We start from the raw sequence: 14,063 nt of genomic DNA, 5'->3' as shown, positions 1-14,063 counted from the left end.
ACCATACTTTCCCCTGCAAGAATATAGTCAGTTTTGCTGGGTAGTTGATTCTTGGTTATAGACCTAGTTCCCTTGCTTTCCGGAATATCATATTCCATGCCTTTTGGTCTTCCAGTGTAGATGCAGACAGATCCTGTGTTTTCCTAACTGTAGTTTCATGGTATCTGAATGACTTCGTCTTAGCAGCTTGTAATATTTTTTCCTAGGTCTGATAGTTCTTGAATTCTTGGGTTTTGTCAGTTGTGGATTAAGTACAGGAGGTGATCTGTGGATTCTTTCAATCTCCACTTTTTCCTCTTGCTCTAGAATGTTGGGGAAGTGTTCTTGGATAATTTCCTGTAGAATGATGTCCTGGTTTTTTCTTTTGTCATGATCTTCTGGTAGACCAATGATTCTTAAGTTGTCTCTCCTGGACCTGTTTTCTAAATCTTCTGTTTTGTGAATGAGGTGTTTCATATGCCTTAATTTTTTCTTTCTTTTGATTTTGTTTTATTGTTTCCTGTTGCCTCATGAAGTCATTTGCTTCTAGTTGTTGTGAATCTAATTTTTAAAGTCTGAATTTCATCCCTGGCTTTTTGGTCATCCTTCTCCTTCTGATCTTTCATCTCCTTTGCCTAATTTTTAAGCTGATTAATTTTAGCTTATAAGACTCTATTTTCTGTTTCCAGATGATTTATTTTGCTTTTTAGTTCTTTTCCCAGTTGTGTTCAGTCTCTCTTAATTGTTTTTTGAATTGTATTTTGAGTTCTTCCGAAGCCTATGTTCTATTCGCTGGAGTTCCTGTGTTTTTGCTTGGTGTTCCTTGATCTTCCTCTATTCCATTTGCTCTTTGTTCATTGCCTGGATAGAAGCTGTCGATTGTAAGTTTTTTCTTTTTCTGTTGTTTATTCATATTTTCCCCCTTCTTTCCTCCTTGTAGTTGCCTGTAGTCTTGCTCCTCTTATTATGTGCTGGATCTGTGGGTTTGGGCTATTTTGTCCTGATGGGGCTTCTTCTCTGTTCTGCTGTTTGATCAGGCTAGTAAGATCTTCCCCTGACTGACAGCAGAAGTTGAAAAGGAGCTGGACTTCCTGCCTTGTTGTCAAGGTTGTTGTCTGTGGTTTGTTGCTGCCTTTGCCCTTGCAGCTTAGTTAGCAAGGCTCTCAGATTAGTCTGTGGGGGAGCGGTGTTGGAGCTTGAGCTTCCCTGCCCTCTGAAGATTTCTTATCTGCCCTATTGATGAGATTGAGCCAGGGCAGAGGAGTTGATCTGCAAAACTGGATGTACCCTGAGGCCAAATCTCCAGAAAGGGGGGTAGGTAAGATGGAGCATCTTGGCTGTGACTGGGCTGCCTCCTCTGTGCTTCTTCTCCAGCTGCCTCTATGCTGCCTATGTTCTATGACCTGGGGCTGGCACAGCTTTTCCCCCAAGGTACTCTTGGACTAGTGCCCTTGCCTGCCTAGAGATTCCAGACACTGCTGGAGGCTCAGGGCTGTAGGTGGGGGAGGGGTCCTGGGACCTTCCTTCTTCCTTCTCCTTAAACCCATGTGTTCTAGAGTTAAGACTTTTTTGGGGGCATACCTTTTAAGGTGGGTCAAGGAGGAGGGTTCCCTAGCTCTGTCCTTTTGTTAGATTTGGTTTCAGTCTCCTTGAAGCATTGTGTTTTTGATCGGTAAGAAAGGGTTTATGGAGGTCTGAGCTGTTGTTGTCTCTAAGCCACCATCTTGACTCCCCAAATGATAGATTCTTGAAGGACTGAATCTCTTCTAACTTGTCCAAACAAAGGCTCTTGAGTTACCTGGAGGAGGCTTTTAGGTTGTTCAGGCTTAACTTAAAGACACTTGCTATGTAGAAGGCATTAGTAAATTGAAGAAGGCATTATTAACTCCAGACATTCATGATTGTCTTCCAAATGTGGACTTGGGGAATTTACAGTACCAGCTTCACATTCACATAGTGCTCCACAGTTTACAAGGTGCCCTACTTACACCGTTTTATTTTATTTTTTATTTTTAAATTTATTTTTAAATTTTAAGTTTTGGAAAATTTTAATTAATTAATTTAGAATGTTTTTCCATGGTTACAAGATTCATGTTCTTTCCCTGCTTTCCCCCAACCCCCTTCCTGTAGCCAACACACAATTCCTCTAGGTTTTACTTGTGTCATTGATCAAGACTTATTTCCATATTATTGATACTCGCACTAGGGTGATCATTTAGAGTCTATAGCCCCAAATCATATCCCCATCAACCCATCTCACACCATTTTACAGACAGTCTAGGCCATTCCTGTGTAGGACAGGACCGCCTATGGACAACATGGCCTGTGGTTAGATCCCAGCTTGGTGACTTCTTATCCCTGTGACCCTGAGAATTCCCTTTAGATTTCTTGGCTGCAGCCCCCTCATTGGTAAAATGAGAGGTTGGACTGAATGGTCTTGAAGTCTCCTTGGTCTTAAATTGACAACCTGTGAGGCCAGAAAAACCAGGCCACTGGAAAGGAGCAGGGGATCTGTCTGACTTGAAATGCAATTCTCTCTGGACTTTGCCAATGTCCAGCACTAGTGGGGAGGACTTGAACTCATGCCTCCTTGCTCCTGGTCCTTGATTGTTTTCACTGATTTGGGCATTGTAAAAAATTAAAAAAAAATCTCTAATAATAAAAACATTTTGTGAGGTTTAGTAAATGATCATTAGAAATCACGTAATAAAGAGGATACAAAATAAAAACCACATGTCCATGGCTGGTTAGCCATTTTTAGCCATCCCCACTCACCTCCATCACTGCTGATTCTCCATCCAAGAGGAGGAGCCTCAACGACTTCTTCTTTCTATAGGAAGTATGTAATGACAGGAAGTCAGTGGGCTCTTGGGATATGTAGTTCTTTTTTTAGGCTAACAGATTTCCAATTATATAGCATCATTTCCCTAGTAGAGAGGCTAGAGAAGGCTGGTGGGTTTTCTGGGAGGTCTGGTCTCTGGACACTTTGGTGGAAGAAGGTTGAGAGAGAGGAGCCAAGAGGAAAAGGACAAGAGAAGGGGATTTAGAGGGTTTGGAATTACAAAGAAGGCTGGAGTTTGGAAGGTGAAGAAGGAGACAGAGAAGAAAGATTTGAAGTGAAGAATCCGAAACCCAGAGCTAGAGGATGAGGGGAATGAGAGGGATGGCCAGACAGGCAGAGCCCAAGAGGAGCGGAGGAAGAACAGGGACAGGAAGCAAGGCAGGATGAGGCTAGGGAGTGTCCCCTAAGGTAGGAGGGAGGTGGGGGCCTCTCTGCACTGGGAGATCCTCTAGGGGCAGACTGCCTTCCAGCAGGGGTGCACAGTAAGCTGAGGGGCCCTGCAGTCATGTCGGCATTTCTGCCCAATGTCCTGTTCCCGGGAGAATGACCTGCTGCTCCTCTGAGGCTGGTCACTCCTCAGTCACTCATTCAAGCAGATGCTCCCAGGTGTAAGGTGTAAGGGACACAGACAGAGAGGAAGCTGCCTTCGCCTTGGGGCATGGGCCCTCTTATGCCACAGAGGAGTCTCTTCTTATAAGGGAGCCTGATGGGTTTTGGCTGGCTTTGGCACAGGGCTGGGCTGTCAGAGCACTGGCAGGTGTGGGGCCTGTGGCCTCCCTGTGCACAGTGAGGGTTGTGGTTGGTGATGCTGCTCTTGGGGTGTGAATGGAGCTGCCATCGTTAATGACCCATTCCTGGGGGCAGGCCACCGGGGGGGTCTGCCCTTCCAGGGCTTTAGAGAGAGGTGCGGATAGCTAACCAGAGCCCTTTCTTTGTCTTCTCTCTTGCAGGCCGTGGTGGTTCCTCAGGGAGGCGGACAGCTGTGGCTGTTTGGAGGAGAGTTTGCATCTCCTGATGGAGAACAGTTCTATCACTACAAGGATCTCTGGGTCCTGCACTTGGCCACTAGGACTTGGGAACAGATCAAGTAAGATGCTTGGCCCCTGCCTGGGTCCTCGCTGCTTTTTGCCCAGGGACTTCATTACTTCCCCTGGTTATGTTTGCTTCTCCCAAAGGCCAGAACTAGAACCAGTGGTGAAAGAGCCCTTTAGAAGTGACCCTCTGTCTAACTGAAAAACAAGGGAATGTGCTTAACTTTTAAAGGGATCTCTTAAGAGTGCTTTTATCTCTTAACTTACCACTGCCCCTGGCTTTGTTTGACCAGCCCTGGGCTTTGGCCTTTCTTCTCTTCCCCTCTCCCAGAATCCATGGCCATCCTAGTTTAATGCTTTTCCATTGGCCATCTGTCTTGTTCCTTTAAAGGCAAATCTGAGGTTTGGAGATGGCCCGTAATGGAGTTATTCTCCGTAGTTGTGGGATGTTGCTCACAGAAGCCTTCCTTCCACACTGGCTTCAGAGGGCTAGTGGAAGCAGCCAAGCCAGCCTAGGGAGAAGCCTAAAGTTCATCTTGGACCAAAGTCAGCCTTCTAGCACACTTCGGATTTATAGAGAATGTGATTCTTTCTTGGGTAGCTGCCAGAGGCTGCCCCCATGAAGGCCCACCCGGAGCCTACTGTGAGCAGTTGTTTACCTGCACCATTTTCTTAGGATTCTTCAAATTCTCTGTCATTAAAAAAAAACAAAAAATTCTTGAGACAAGGAAAATAAATACTAACATACAATAGCAATCAAATTTAAAATTAAGAATTAAAAGAGCACTATTACTTTCACCAAAGTTAAGCACAGAGATGACCTTGAGCTTTGCAAAATATGGTGTCCCAAAAGTGTTAAAGCAGTTTGGAGCCCAGTCCTGAATTGCACTAATCCTTTTGGGACATCTGGCCTATCAGAAGGGTCTCCTTCTCTCTGCTTCTCCGAACAGTGAAAAAGAAGCTACTTTGGTGTAGAGAAATAAGCAAGAAATGGCATCTGTTACGGACATGAAAGTCTTTCCTTTAACAGTCTGTCCATATCAGGTAACCATCCCCACTTTAGAGGAGACAGTTATGTCATGCTTAACTGCCTAGTGTGGTGTGGGGTATGGGTGGGCTTTAGTTTTACTCGGTTTTAGACCTGGAGGTGTTAGACTATAACATACAAGAGTTGGAATTCACTGACTTCAGCTAATTTGCTAGAGAAGGAATGGATAGGAGCATCAATGATTGGCTGCATTGGGATCTTATGACTGACTTCTGTCCCCCATTTTCCTACTTGGGGGAAGGGCTCATATGAAGAGAAAGCAGAATGTTTCAATGCTCTGATGCATCCGTTTGTAAATACAGTTAATTTTTTTCCATCTGTGAATTGATAATGACTATAGACAGTGGAACTTGAAGGGTTTCTTCCATTTTGAGAAAGTTAATCCCCAAGCACTAAAGTTATAGTTACCCATGATGTCATCATACTTTTATGCTCTCATTCCCTCCTCCTACTAGGCAGTCCCTCAAGTCTATTTAAAAAGTCAGAAAGAAGTTTTCCAAAAGTTAGTGTTAGCAAAATGTTGTTTCCCCCAAATCTTATTGATTCTAAGACAGAAGAACAAGGGCTAGGCAATTGGGGTTAAATGAAGACTTGCCCAGGGTTCCATGGCTAGAATATGTCTGAGACTAATTTGAACTGAGGTCCTCCCTACTCCAGGCCTGGCTCTCCATCCACAGTGCTACCTAGCCACCACTTTCATAGACTGTTTTTAAGATGCCGTCACATTGTTTGAGATTATGCCATATGATATTTGGGGATATTTAAGGTGCTACATAAATGTGCATGATTATTACTCATGGGATCCTCCATCTAGACCCGGCAGGGTCCTCAGTGGCTCTCTGTTCCAACCCCATCACTTTACAGATGAAGAAGGTTAGGACACCTACCCAAGGTAGAATTGACCTTGGGTCTTTTTGACCCAAGAGCCTTATGCTATCATCATGTCATTATCATTCTAGAGCAGGTGAGGGCATAAGAACACAGGACAGAGAAGGGGATCCTAAAACTCATTTTGAGAGCAAGTGTGAGAACTTCCCTAGTTTGTCATCTTATCCAGCTAATGTGATTTTTGTCGTTTTTTTCAGAGGTTGGCTCTGGTCACTTCTTGCCTCCATTTTACAGGGGAGGTATAGAAAACCTTAGCAAAACATGTATTCATCCCAGGAATCACATAGTAAAGGTGATTTTTTCCCCCTGTCTTTAAAAAGAGTTTGAATTACTTCTTGTCATATTGACACAATGCAGAGTCATTATTTAAAGCCAGCGTCCCTGCCATTTTCTGTTTTAAAATATGTAGTTGTTTCATTGTTGAACAAATGTTCACTATGTTTGCAGAGAAAATAATACATTAACATGCAACCAAATGTCAGGGAATGAGGCGTAAATAAGAGCTATTAGGGCACTTTTCTCAGAAAGCTCTCCTTGTGCTTTGCAAACAAGTGTACAACTTGTATTCTTTTTGGTGCAATTATTATTTTAATTTTATCTGTGCTGTATTTGAGGTGTATTAGCCAAAAACATAATCTGCTGTTGGGGAGAAGCCCATTAAAGGAAATTCTGCCTTGGAGCTGGATGAGGCTAGCTTAGCATTGTCATGTGGTCTAGTTGCCATTTTAATTTGACTTCTGAATCATAGACCACAGTTAAAAGGGGACAGAGAAAATCTACTTTGTAACTGCATCCTGGCTTTGATCTGTCCATATTGTTGATCCTGGCGGTTCTCAAATAGTCTAACGACTAACCAGGAAGTACCAGGAGCCATTATTGGGGAAATGAATAACACAAACAGGGCCTCCTGAAAATCATTATTTTCCAGTGTTCAGATGTGCTACCAGGGTTTAAGGAATGAAGCCACCCCCCCCCCCCATTATATGTAAAAACAGTTTTTAAAATTCTTTTTTTTTTTAATTTTGAGTTCCAAATTCTCTCCCTCTTTCCCACTTCTTTGCCCTCCCAGACAGAAAGCAAGGAATGAATTTCTTCAGTAATTATTAGTTTGTATCTAGTGTGCAGAATTCCTCAAATGAGTTTTAAGGGGGCAGTCTAATTGGAAGATAAGGAACAGAATGAGGATCAGTCCCCAGCTGGGGTACTAATTTTGCCCTAGCATTTAAAGCAAACTTAATACACATAGGGCTCTTGTCATCCATAAAACCCAGTTTACTACTACTTAGTATAATGTATGCAATGTCCTGGGGATAGATATTAGATTCTTGTCCCCTTTTTTGTCTCATCTTCTTTTGCCTGTCTTCCTGTGCTTTAATAATCCATGTCTCATAAGTCTTTTTCCACACAAGACACTTGCTTGATCTACTAATGTTCCTAGGACTGTCTGATCCTTTGAGTAGACGCTCAGCTTCCTGAAATGTCTTCCCATTTAATCACCCAAATAAAAAGCCATTCTTAAAAAAAGAAGTCTTTTGTTCCTGAATTTTTCTTCTACAAATGCCTACTTAACAAAGGCTAGAAGAAAGCTCTTGTTTTCTTGATTTCCTTGGTGTTGGAACTTCTGCCATTGATGCAGCCTGGCCAGTCTCTCCTGGAGCCCAAGTGTCTGTCAGAGATGCCCTGGGAATTGAGAGTTTAAGCTGCCTGACCTGACCTCTCCTCAGATTTGGACCCAAGTCTTCCTGACTTCAGGGTTGGTGCACCATGGTGAGGAAGGGCCTAAAATTCCTGCCTTAGGAGTATCATTGGAGGGAATCAAACTGGATGTTGTTCCCCTATCACTGGAGAGCTTCAAATAAAGCTGACAGAATGATGGGCAGCAGGGGAGTGCAGTGGATAGATAAGGCATCAAACTTGGGGGGCAAGAAGACCCTAGTTCGCCTCCAGCCTGGGCAAGTCAGCCGCCCCCCCCCTTTTCACCCCCCCAACTCAGTGTTTTCTTTTTTGATTCTATTAGAAAGTCTCCAGATCTGTTGTACAGGTTGGCCGGGTCCGTTCTTTACCACTTAACACTTACTGATCTAGAAGGAGGTTATTTGAAAGGCTGGTGGGGGAAGAGAAGATGCTTAAGAGGAAAAAGAGGACTGGAATAATAATAATAATAATAATAATAGCTCACATTTCTATAGCACCTGCTATGCGCTAGGCACTCTTACAAGCTGATCCTTACACAACCTCTGCTTGGTTGGTGCTATTATTATCCTCATTTTACAAATGAGAAAACCGAGTCAGAGTGAAGTAAAGTCACTTGTCCAGGGTCACACAGCAAGTACGCGTTGGAGCCTGGATTTGAAGTCAGGTGTTACTGGCTCCTTTGGTCATGTAGCTTCAGAAAGGACAGTATTATCACCCTCAGAATACCCCGGGGCTCTTGAAGCCCAGCCTTTAACTGTTGTTTCAATTTCTTTGATGGAGTGTGGTAACAGTCCTGCAAGGGAAAGCCCTTGTATTTCTAAAGCAGTTCTAGAATCTCAATTTTAGAATAAGGTAAGTATTATTTTCATAACTTATTAATTTTTATAAAGTATGATTTTCACCATAGGTGGTAATAATTCTTTATTAAAGCGTCCTTTAATTGTCATAGCATAATATCACCATGGGAAAACGTAGGCAGACTAATCATTAAAGCAGGCCTATTGATTGAGCATGATGGCAAGGTACTGTATTGCTGCATGTTAGATTAGAGGCCAGCTGGCAGGATGCAAATACTGTTGATTTGGGTCATTGATGCCATTGAAAGAATAGCTAATGTTGGCAGGGTATTGGGCTAGTCAATTGTTTAAGTTGTGATATTCCTCTGATGGCATTTTTCTTCTCTCCTCACTTTGTTCCCCCCTTGTATTGACCTTAAAGGAAAAGGTGAGATGGAGCAAGCCTAGAGAAAGAAGCTTCATCTCAGCGGCTCCAACCGAGGGGATTTTTCCCAGTTCATTTTTGATCAAGGCTTTTAGGATCATGAAGTAGGCCTTGTCTTGTGGGAAGTACAAATATTCTTCCTGATCCTAGGTCTCCTTATATTTTTCAATTTGATGTCTTTTATTAGCTATTTCTCAACTCTTAAAAATATTTATTGACATCCCCCGTTTTTTCATCACCTTCACTTATGAATATATCTTTCTCCTTCCCTCTACCCAGAACCCTATTCACTGTAATAAAGAGGTTGGGGTATTTTTGTTTGTTTAAAGAAAAAAATGTCAAGCCACCCCTCAACCAAAGGATAGAGTGTTTCACCCCTGGGCCCCTGACCCAGTGTAAAGACAGGAGGAATATACTCTCAACCCCTCTCCACAGCTCAGTCACTATTATTATGCAGCATTCAATTTTCTTTTTTTGTTTCAATTTTTGTTTCTTTTGATTTTCTTGGTTATACTATGCCATTTTATGTCCATCGTGGTTAGTTCACTGGAGTCAGAGAGATACGAGTTCCAATCTTGCCTCAGATACTTAATAGCTGTGTGATCCCAGACAAGTTATTTAAACCCTCTGTTCCTCAGTACTCTCATCTGTATGATGAGGGTGCTGGGCTTGAGAGCCTGTGAGGGCCTTCTTACTTCTAAATCTATGATCTTTTGGATCTTTAGTTTTTCTATTTTTCTCTTGATTCTTTGTATTCATTGTTTCTTCTGGCACAGCAATTTTTTGTGACATTTATGAACCACAATTTGTTTAACCATTCCTCATTCAGTGGACATCTATTTCATTCCCTGTTTTTGCCAGCAGAGAATTGCTTCAATTTAAAAAAAACCCAACAAAAAACAAAGTTAAAAAAATTTTTTTTCAAGATTACATGTTGGTACAATTTTCAGTAGTTAATTCTCTGATATTTTTCAGTCCATGTTCTCCTTCCTCCTCTCCCCAAGAAAGCAGGTAATATTATATGTTGTATATATGTTATTCATTGTAATACATATTTCCTTGTTCATCATGTTGTGAAAGACATATAGCTCTTACACTACAGAAAAATTCATGGAGGAAGTAAAGAATGCATTCAATCTTCATTCAATCTGGATAGCTTTATTGGTCATGAGCTCCTTGGGGTTGTCTTGGATCCTTGCATTGCTGATAATAGTTAAGTCATTCACAATTGATCTTTGTACATTATTGCTGTTACTGTGTACAACCTTTTCCTGGTTCTGCTCACTTCACTTTGCATCACTTTACATGAATCTTTCCAGGTATTATTGTGATAGTGGCATAATTACAATTAGTCTGAGATTATAATTGCTACCCTTACTTTTTAAACTTTGGCTGAGGCTTAGTAGACTCTGTTCTAGCCATTTACCTTTACTCTGAGTATGTCTCTTTGTTTAAAAATGTTATTTCTTGTAGACTGTAATTGTGGGATTCTGGCTTTTAATTTACTTTGCCCTCTTTTGTTTTATGGGTGAGTTCTTTACATTCCCATTTATACTTATGATTACTTTGTTTCCCACTATCTTATTTCCTCCCTGTTTATCCTTCTCCTTTCAACCTTTCCCTGTTCATAAATATTTTTGTTTCTGACTATTGCCTCCCCAACTCCTCCAACCACCCCAGTTCTTGTCTCTCTGCCTTCTTACTTCCCTTTAAGGTAAGATAAGTTTCTGTTGCTAACTTTGCCGAGGTTATTCCTGCTTTACACCAATTCTGATGAGAGTAAGGTTCAAGCATTGCCTGTTCTCCACTCCCACTCCCCATCAGTCTTCTCCACTGACTTGATTCTTACTCACCTCTTCATAAATGAAATTACCTCCAATTTTGTCTCCCTTTTTCTTTTCCTAGTGTATTCCTCTTATCCCTTGATTTTGTTTTGCTTTGAGTTTTTAAAATATAATCCTATCATATTCATTTTCTCTCTCTGTATGCTTCTATTCACTGTCATAATAGTGGAAAGTTCTTAAGAACCTTCTTTACCTTAAGTTTCCTAAGTAATTTAGTTACCTTCAATATCTCAAGTATCATACATATCTTTAATATCTAATTATCTTATGTAATAATGAAATCAATTTAATCCAGTTGTTTCCCTTGATAACCCTAAGTATCTTAAGTATTTCTAGTGTCATAGATATCTTAGGTATCCTAGTTTAACACTTTACCAAGTAGGAATGTGATCAATTTAACCTCATTGAGTCCCTTGAACTTTTTCCTCTTCTTGCCTTTTATTCTTTTCTTGAGTGTTGACTGTAATCACTAAATTTTCTTTTCAGCTCTGGCCATTTCATAAGAAATGCCTGGAAGTCTTCTGTTTCATTAAATGTTCATTTCTTTCCCCACAGTGTTATGCTTAGTTTCGCTAGGTAGGTGGGTTCTTGGTTGTAGCTCTAGATCCTTTGCCTTGAGGAATATCATATTCCATAGCTTTTGGTCCTTTAAAACAGAAGCTACTAGGTCCCGTGTAATCCTGACTGTCACTCCACAAAATTCTTCTTCTTTTTTTGGGGGCGGGGCTGACTGCTTACAGTATTTTCTTCTTGCCTTGGGAATTCTGGAATTTGACTAAATAGGCTTCTTACTGTTAAATTTGGGATCTTTTTGTGTGGGACAGAATTGAGTGTGTTATTCTCAGAATGATCATTTAGCTTATAAAAGCTTGTTGGTTGAGGACTCCAGGACAGGCTTGGGAGGGAAAATGATGAAGGATAGAAGGGGCAGTGAACAGCTCAGCTGCTTCCCCTGCCTCACCTGAGTTGGGTTGGAAGCACAGGTGTTTGATTTGTAGGTCAAAACTGTGGGGGGCTGACAAGGGAAGGGGGAGGAGCCTTTTGTGTATATTGCCTGCTTGCTGCTATTCAGTTGGCATTTAGCCCATTACCAAAGTGCTGTTTTTCATGAAGGGAATAAACAACTACCTCTTTTTACTCCTACCTTCTGACTCTGATTTTGTTTATTTGAGTGGGGCACTTATATCTCACACAAATTGATGAGGCTTACTTGTGCTCATTTTTGAGTGAGGCACTTGTAATCAATTTTTATCCCACACATTTTCCAGGAGGTAATCGGTGGATTCTTTCAATTTCTATTTTCATTTCCCCTCTTGTTCAAGAACATCAGCGCAATTCTCTGATAATTTCTTGCAAAATGGTATCCACATTCTTTTTGATTATGACTTTATCTGTTCTGGATCAGTTTTCCAGGTCATTTGTTTTTTCAGTGAGATAGTTCATATTTTCTCCTATTTTTTCATTCTTTTGATTTTGTTTTGTTATTTTCTGCTCTCTTATAGAATCATTAGCTTCCAGTAGTCCCATTCTAATTTTTAGGAGCCATTTTCTTCTTTGAGGCATTGTACTTCAGTTTTTTAGAGTTATTTTCATTTGAAGTTTTATATTTACTTTTTTTAGAAATATGTTTTCTTTAGTGAGTTTTTGCACCGGAGCTATTGACTTTCTTATTTTTCTTCTAAGTCTTTTATCTGTTTTTTGATATTCTTTTGGAGCTCTTCCAGTTCATTTGGGGTCTGATATCCTTTCACATTTGCCATTGAAGGTTCACACATTTCTGTTTTGATCTGCTGTCTTCTGCTGAGCTTGCGTTCTGGTCTTCTCTTTTGCTGAAATAGCTTTCCAGGGTCAGGCCTTTTCTTTGTCTTTTACTCATTTAGGGGGACTTTTTTCATGATTTTGCCTTTATGCTGAGAGTCAGCTCCACTTGGGGTGGAGGAAGTACTCTCCCAGAATTCCCCTTCTTTGAATATTTTAATGTATATAGGTGCAAGGTGAAACTTCCAGGTCGTTCTCCTTTGTGTTTATCTTTCTGTTTGTTATTTGGAATAGCGTGTCCTGTATGTGGTTATCAAGAGTTTGCAAGCTGTCTCTTTAGAACCATTTGTTCATATTCTTCTAACACCTATCCCTTGGGGAATGGCTGTTAGTCATATATTTATTTCTAAATTCTATGATATCATCAGGTGAGTAATCTCTGTTTTGTAGTTGAGGAGGTTGAGGCTATTAGACCTTGTTGTAAGTATGTCCAGTGTAAGTTAGAATTTTGTCCCTAATGAGAAGAATGAGATTGATTTTCTTTTTTCATTTACTTTCTTCAAAATACACATATACACTCACACACATATATACACTCTCATACTCTCTCACACACACACTTTACTGATAGCTTTATTTTGCATTGTAACCCTGAAGAGGAAAATCCTTCCCTCCTTGATGACAAAGAAAAACAAGCCAGTTTGTCCAGTCCAGTGCCCTGTACAACATGATGTTCTATTCTTCCCCTTGATATTAGAATAAAGGCTGGAGGAGGCCTCAGAGGCCTCACTTCATAGTTGAGGAGTCTGAGCCATAGGGATTAAGCAACGTATCTGGCATTACACAGCTGATAACTGAGTCAAGAGATCCAAATCCAGGTCTTCCTGACTCCAAGCCCATCTCTGCTCTATTGTTCTATCGGGCTGTCTCTGGTCTGTAGGACCTTGATTTTTTAAGTTTCTCAGAGTTTGATTTTCTTAATGTTTTTTCCCCATTCCACAGTTGTGGTTGTATTGTCCTTTTGTTTCCGTTTCTCTCTCTCTCTGCAGGTTTGTATAAATTGGACCATGTTTCTTTAATTCTTCTGTTCCCGTTTTTCTTACTGTGTAGCAATATTCTAGCTGTTCCCAGTTATTGGGTACTCGTTTTGTTTATGGTTCTTTGCTACTACAAAGAATGATGCTCTAAATACTTTTATTTAATTCTCCTTTGTCTTTTTTTCCTCTAATTTTTTTTAGACCCTTATCTTCCATCTTAGAGTCAATACTGTGTATTGGCTCCAAGGCGGAAAAGTGGTAAGGGCTAGGCAATGGGGGTCAAGTGACTTGCCCAGGGTCACACAGCTGGGAAGTGTCTGAGGCCAGATTTGAACCTAGGACCTCCGGTCTTTTTGAAGGCAGAATCCTATAGTTTAGTGGGGTGCTGAGAGGTTGAATGACTTTGCTCCTGGTCCAACAACTTGACCCAAGGCAGGTCTTGAATGTGTCTTTCTGATTCTGAGACTGGCCCTCTGTCTGCTACCTACGTTGTCTCTGACTAAATTACAGGTGAATTCAGTGCTGACCTACGTGGTCAGTGGAAGGAGTTTATAGGATAGAAGTTACTTACACTGACTTACTCTTCAGAGCCTTGGTAACATTTCCAGTTCTATTAAAACTCTGCACAGAAGAGTCTAGCCTAAGGAAAAATGAAGAGTGGAAGCCTTCAGGAAAACCATTTTAATGCAGCAGATGTGAGAAACTAGATACGCTCTATGG

General features: G+C 41.0%; 1 protein-coding gene across 4 annotated transcripts in view; it reads left to right on the top strand.

Annotated features, from left to right (window-relative positions):
- Window positions 1-14,063, top strand: part of KLHDC4 (kelch domain containing 4) — a 105,565-nt gene that overhangs the window by 37,712 nt on the left and 53,790 nt on the right. For all 4 annotated transcript variants that reach the window (XM_007477273.2, XM_007477272.3, XM_056810594.1 and 1 more), the window contains one exon: window positions 3,772-3,908. In XM_007477273.2, coding sequence (XP_007477335.2) covers window positions 3,772-3,908 — 137 coding nt within the window. The remainder of the gene's footprint in view (window positions 1-3,771; window positions 3,909-14,063) is intronic.

Source organism: Monodelphis domestica, chromosome 1, assembly GCF_027887165.1.
Source record: "Monodelphis domestica isolate mMonDom1 chromosome 1, mMonDom1.pri, whole genome shotgun sequence".
In the NCBI taxonomy this organism is placed as follows: Eukaryota; Metazoa; Chordata; class Mammalia; order Didelphimorphia; family Didelphidae; genus Monodelphis; species Monodelphis domestica.
The sequence above is the reverse complement of the archived record's forward strand: the minus strand, read 5'-3'. Positions and strand labels throughout refer to the sequence as shown.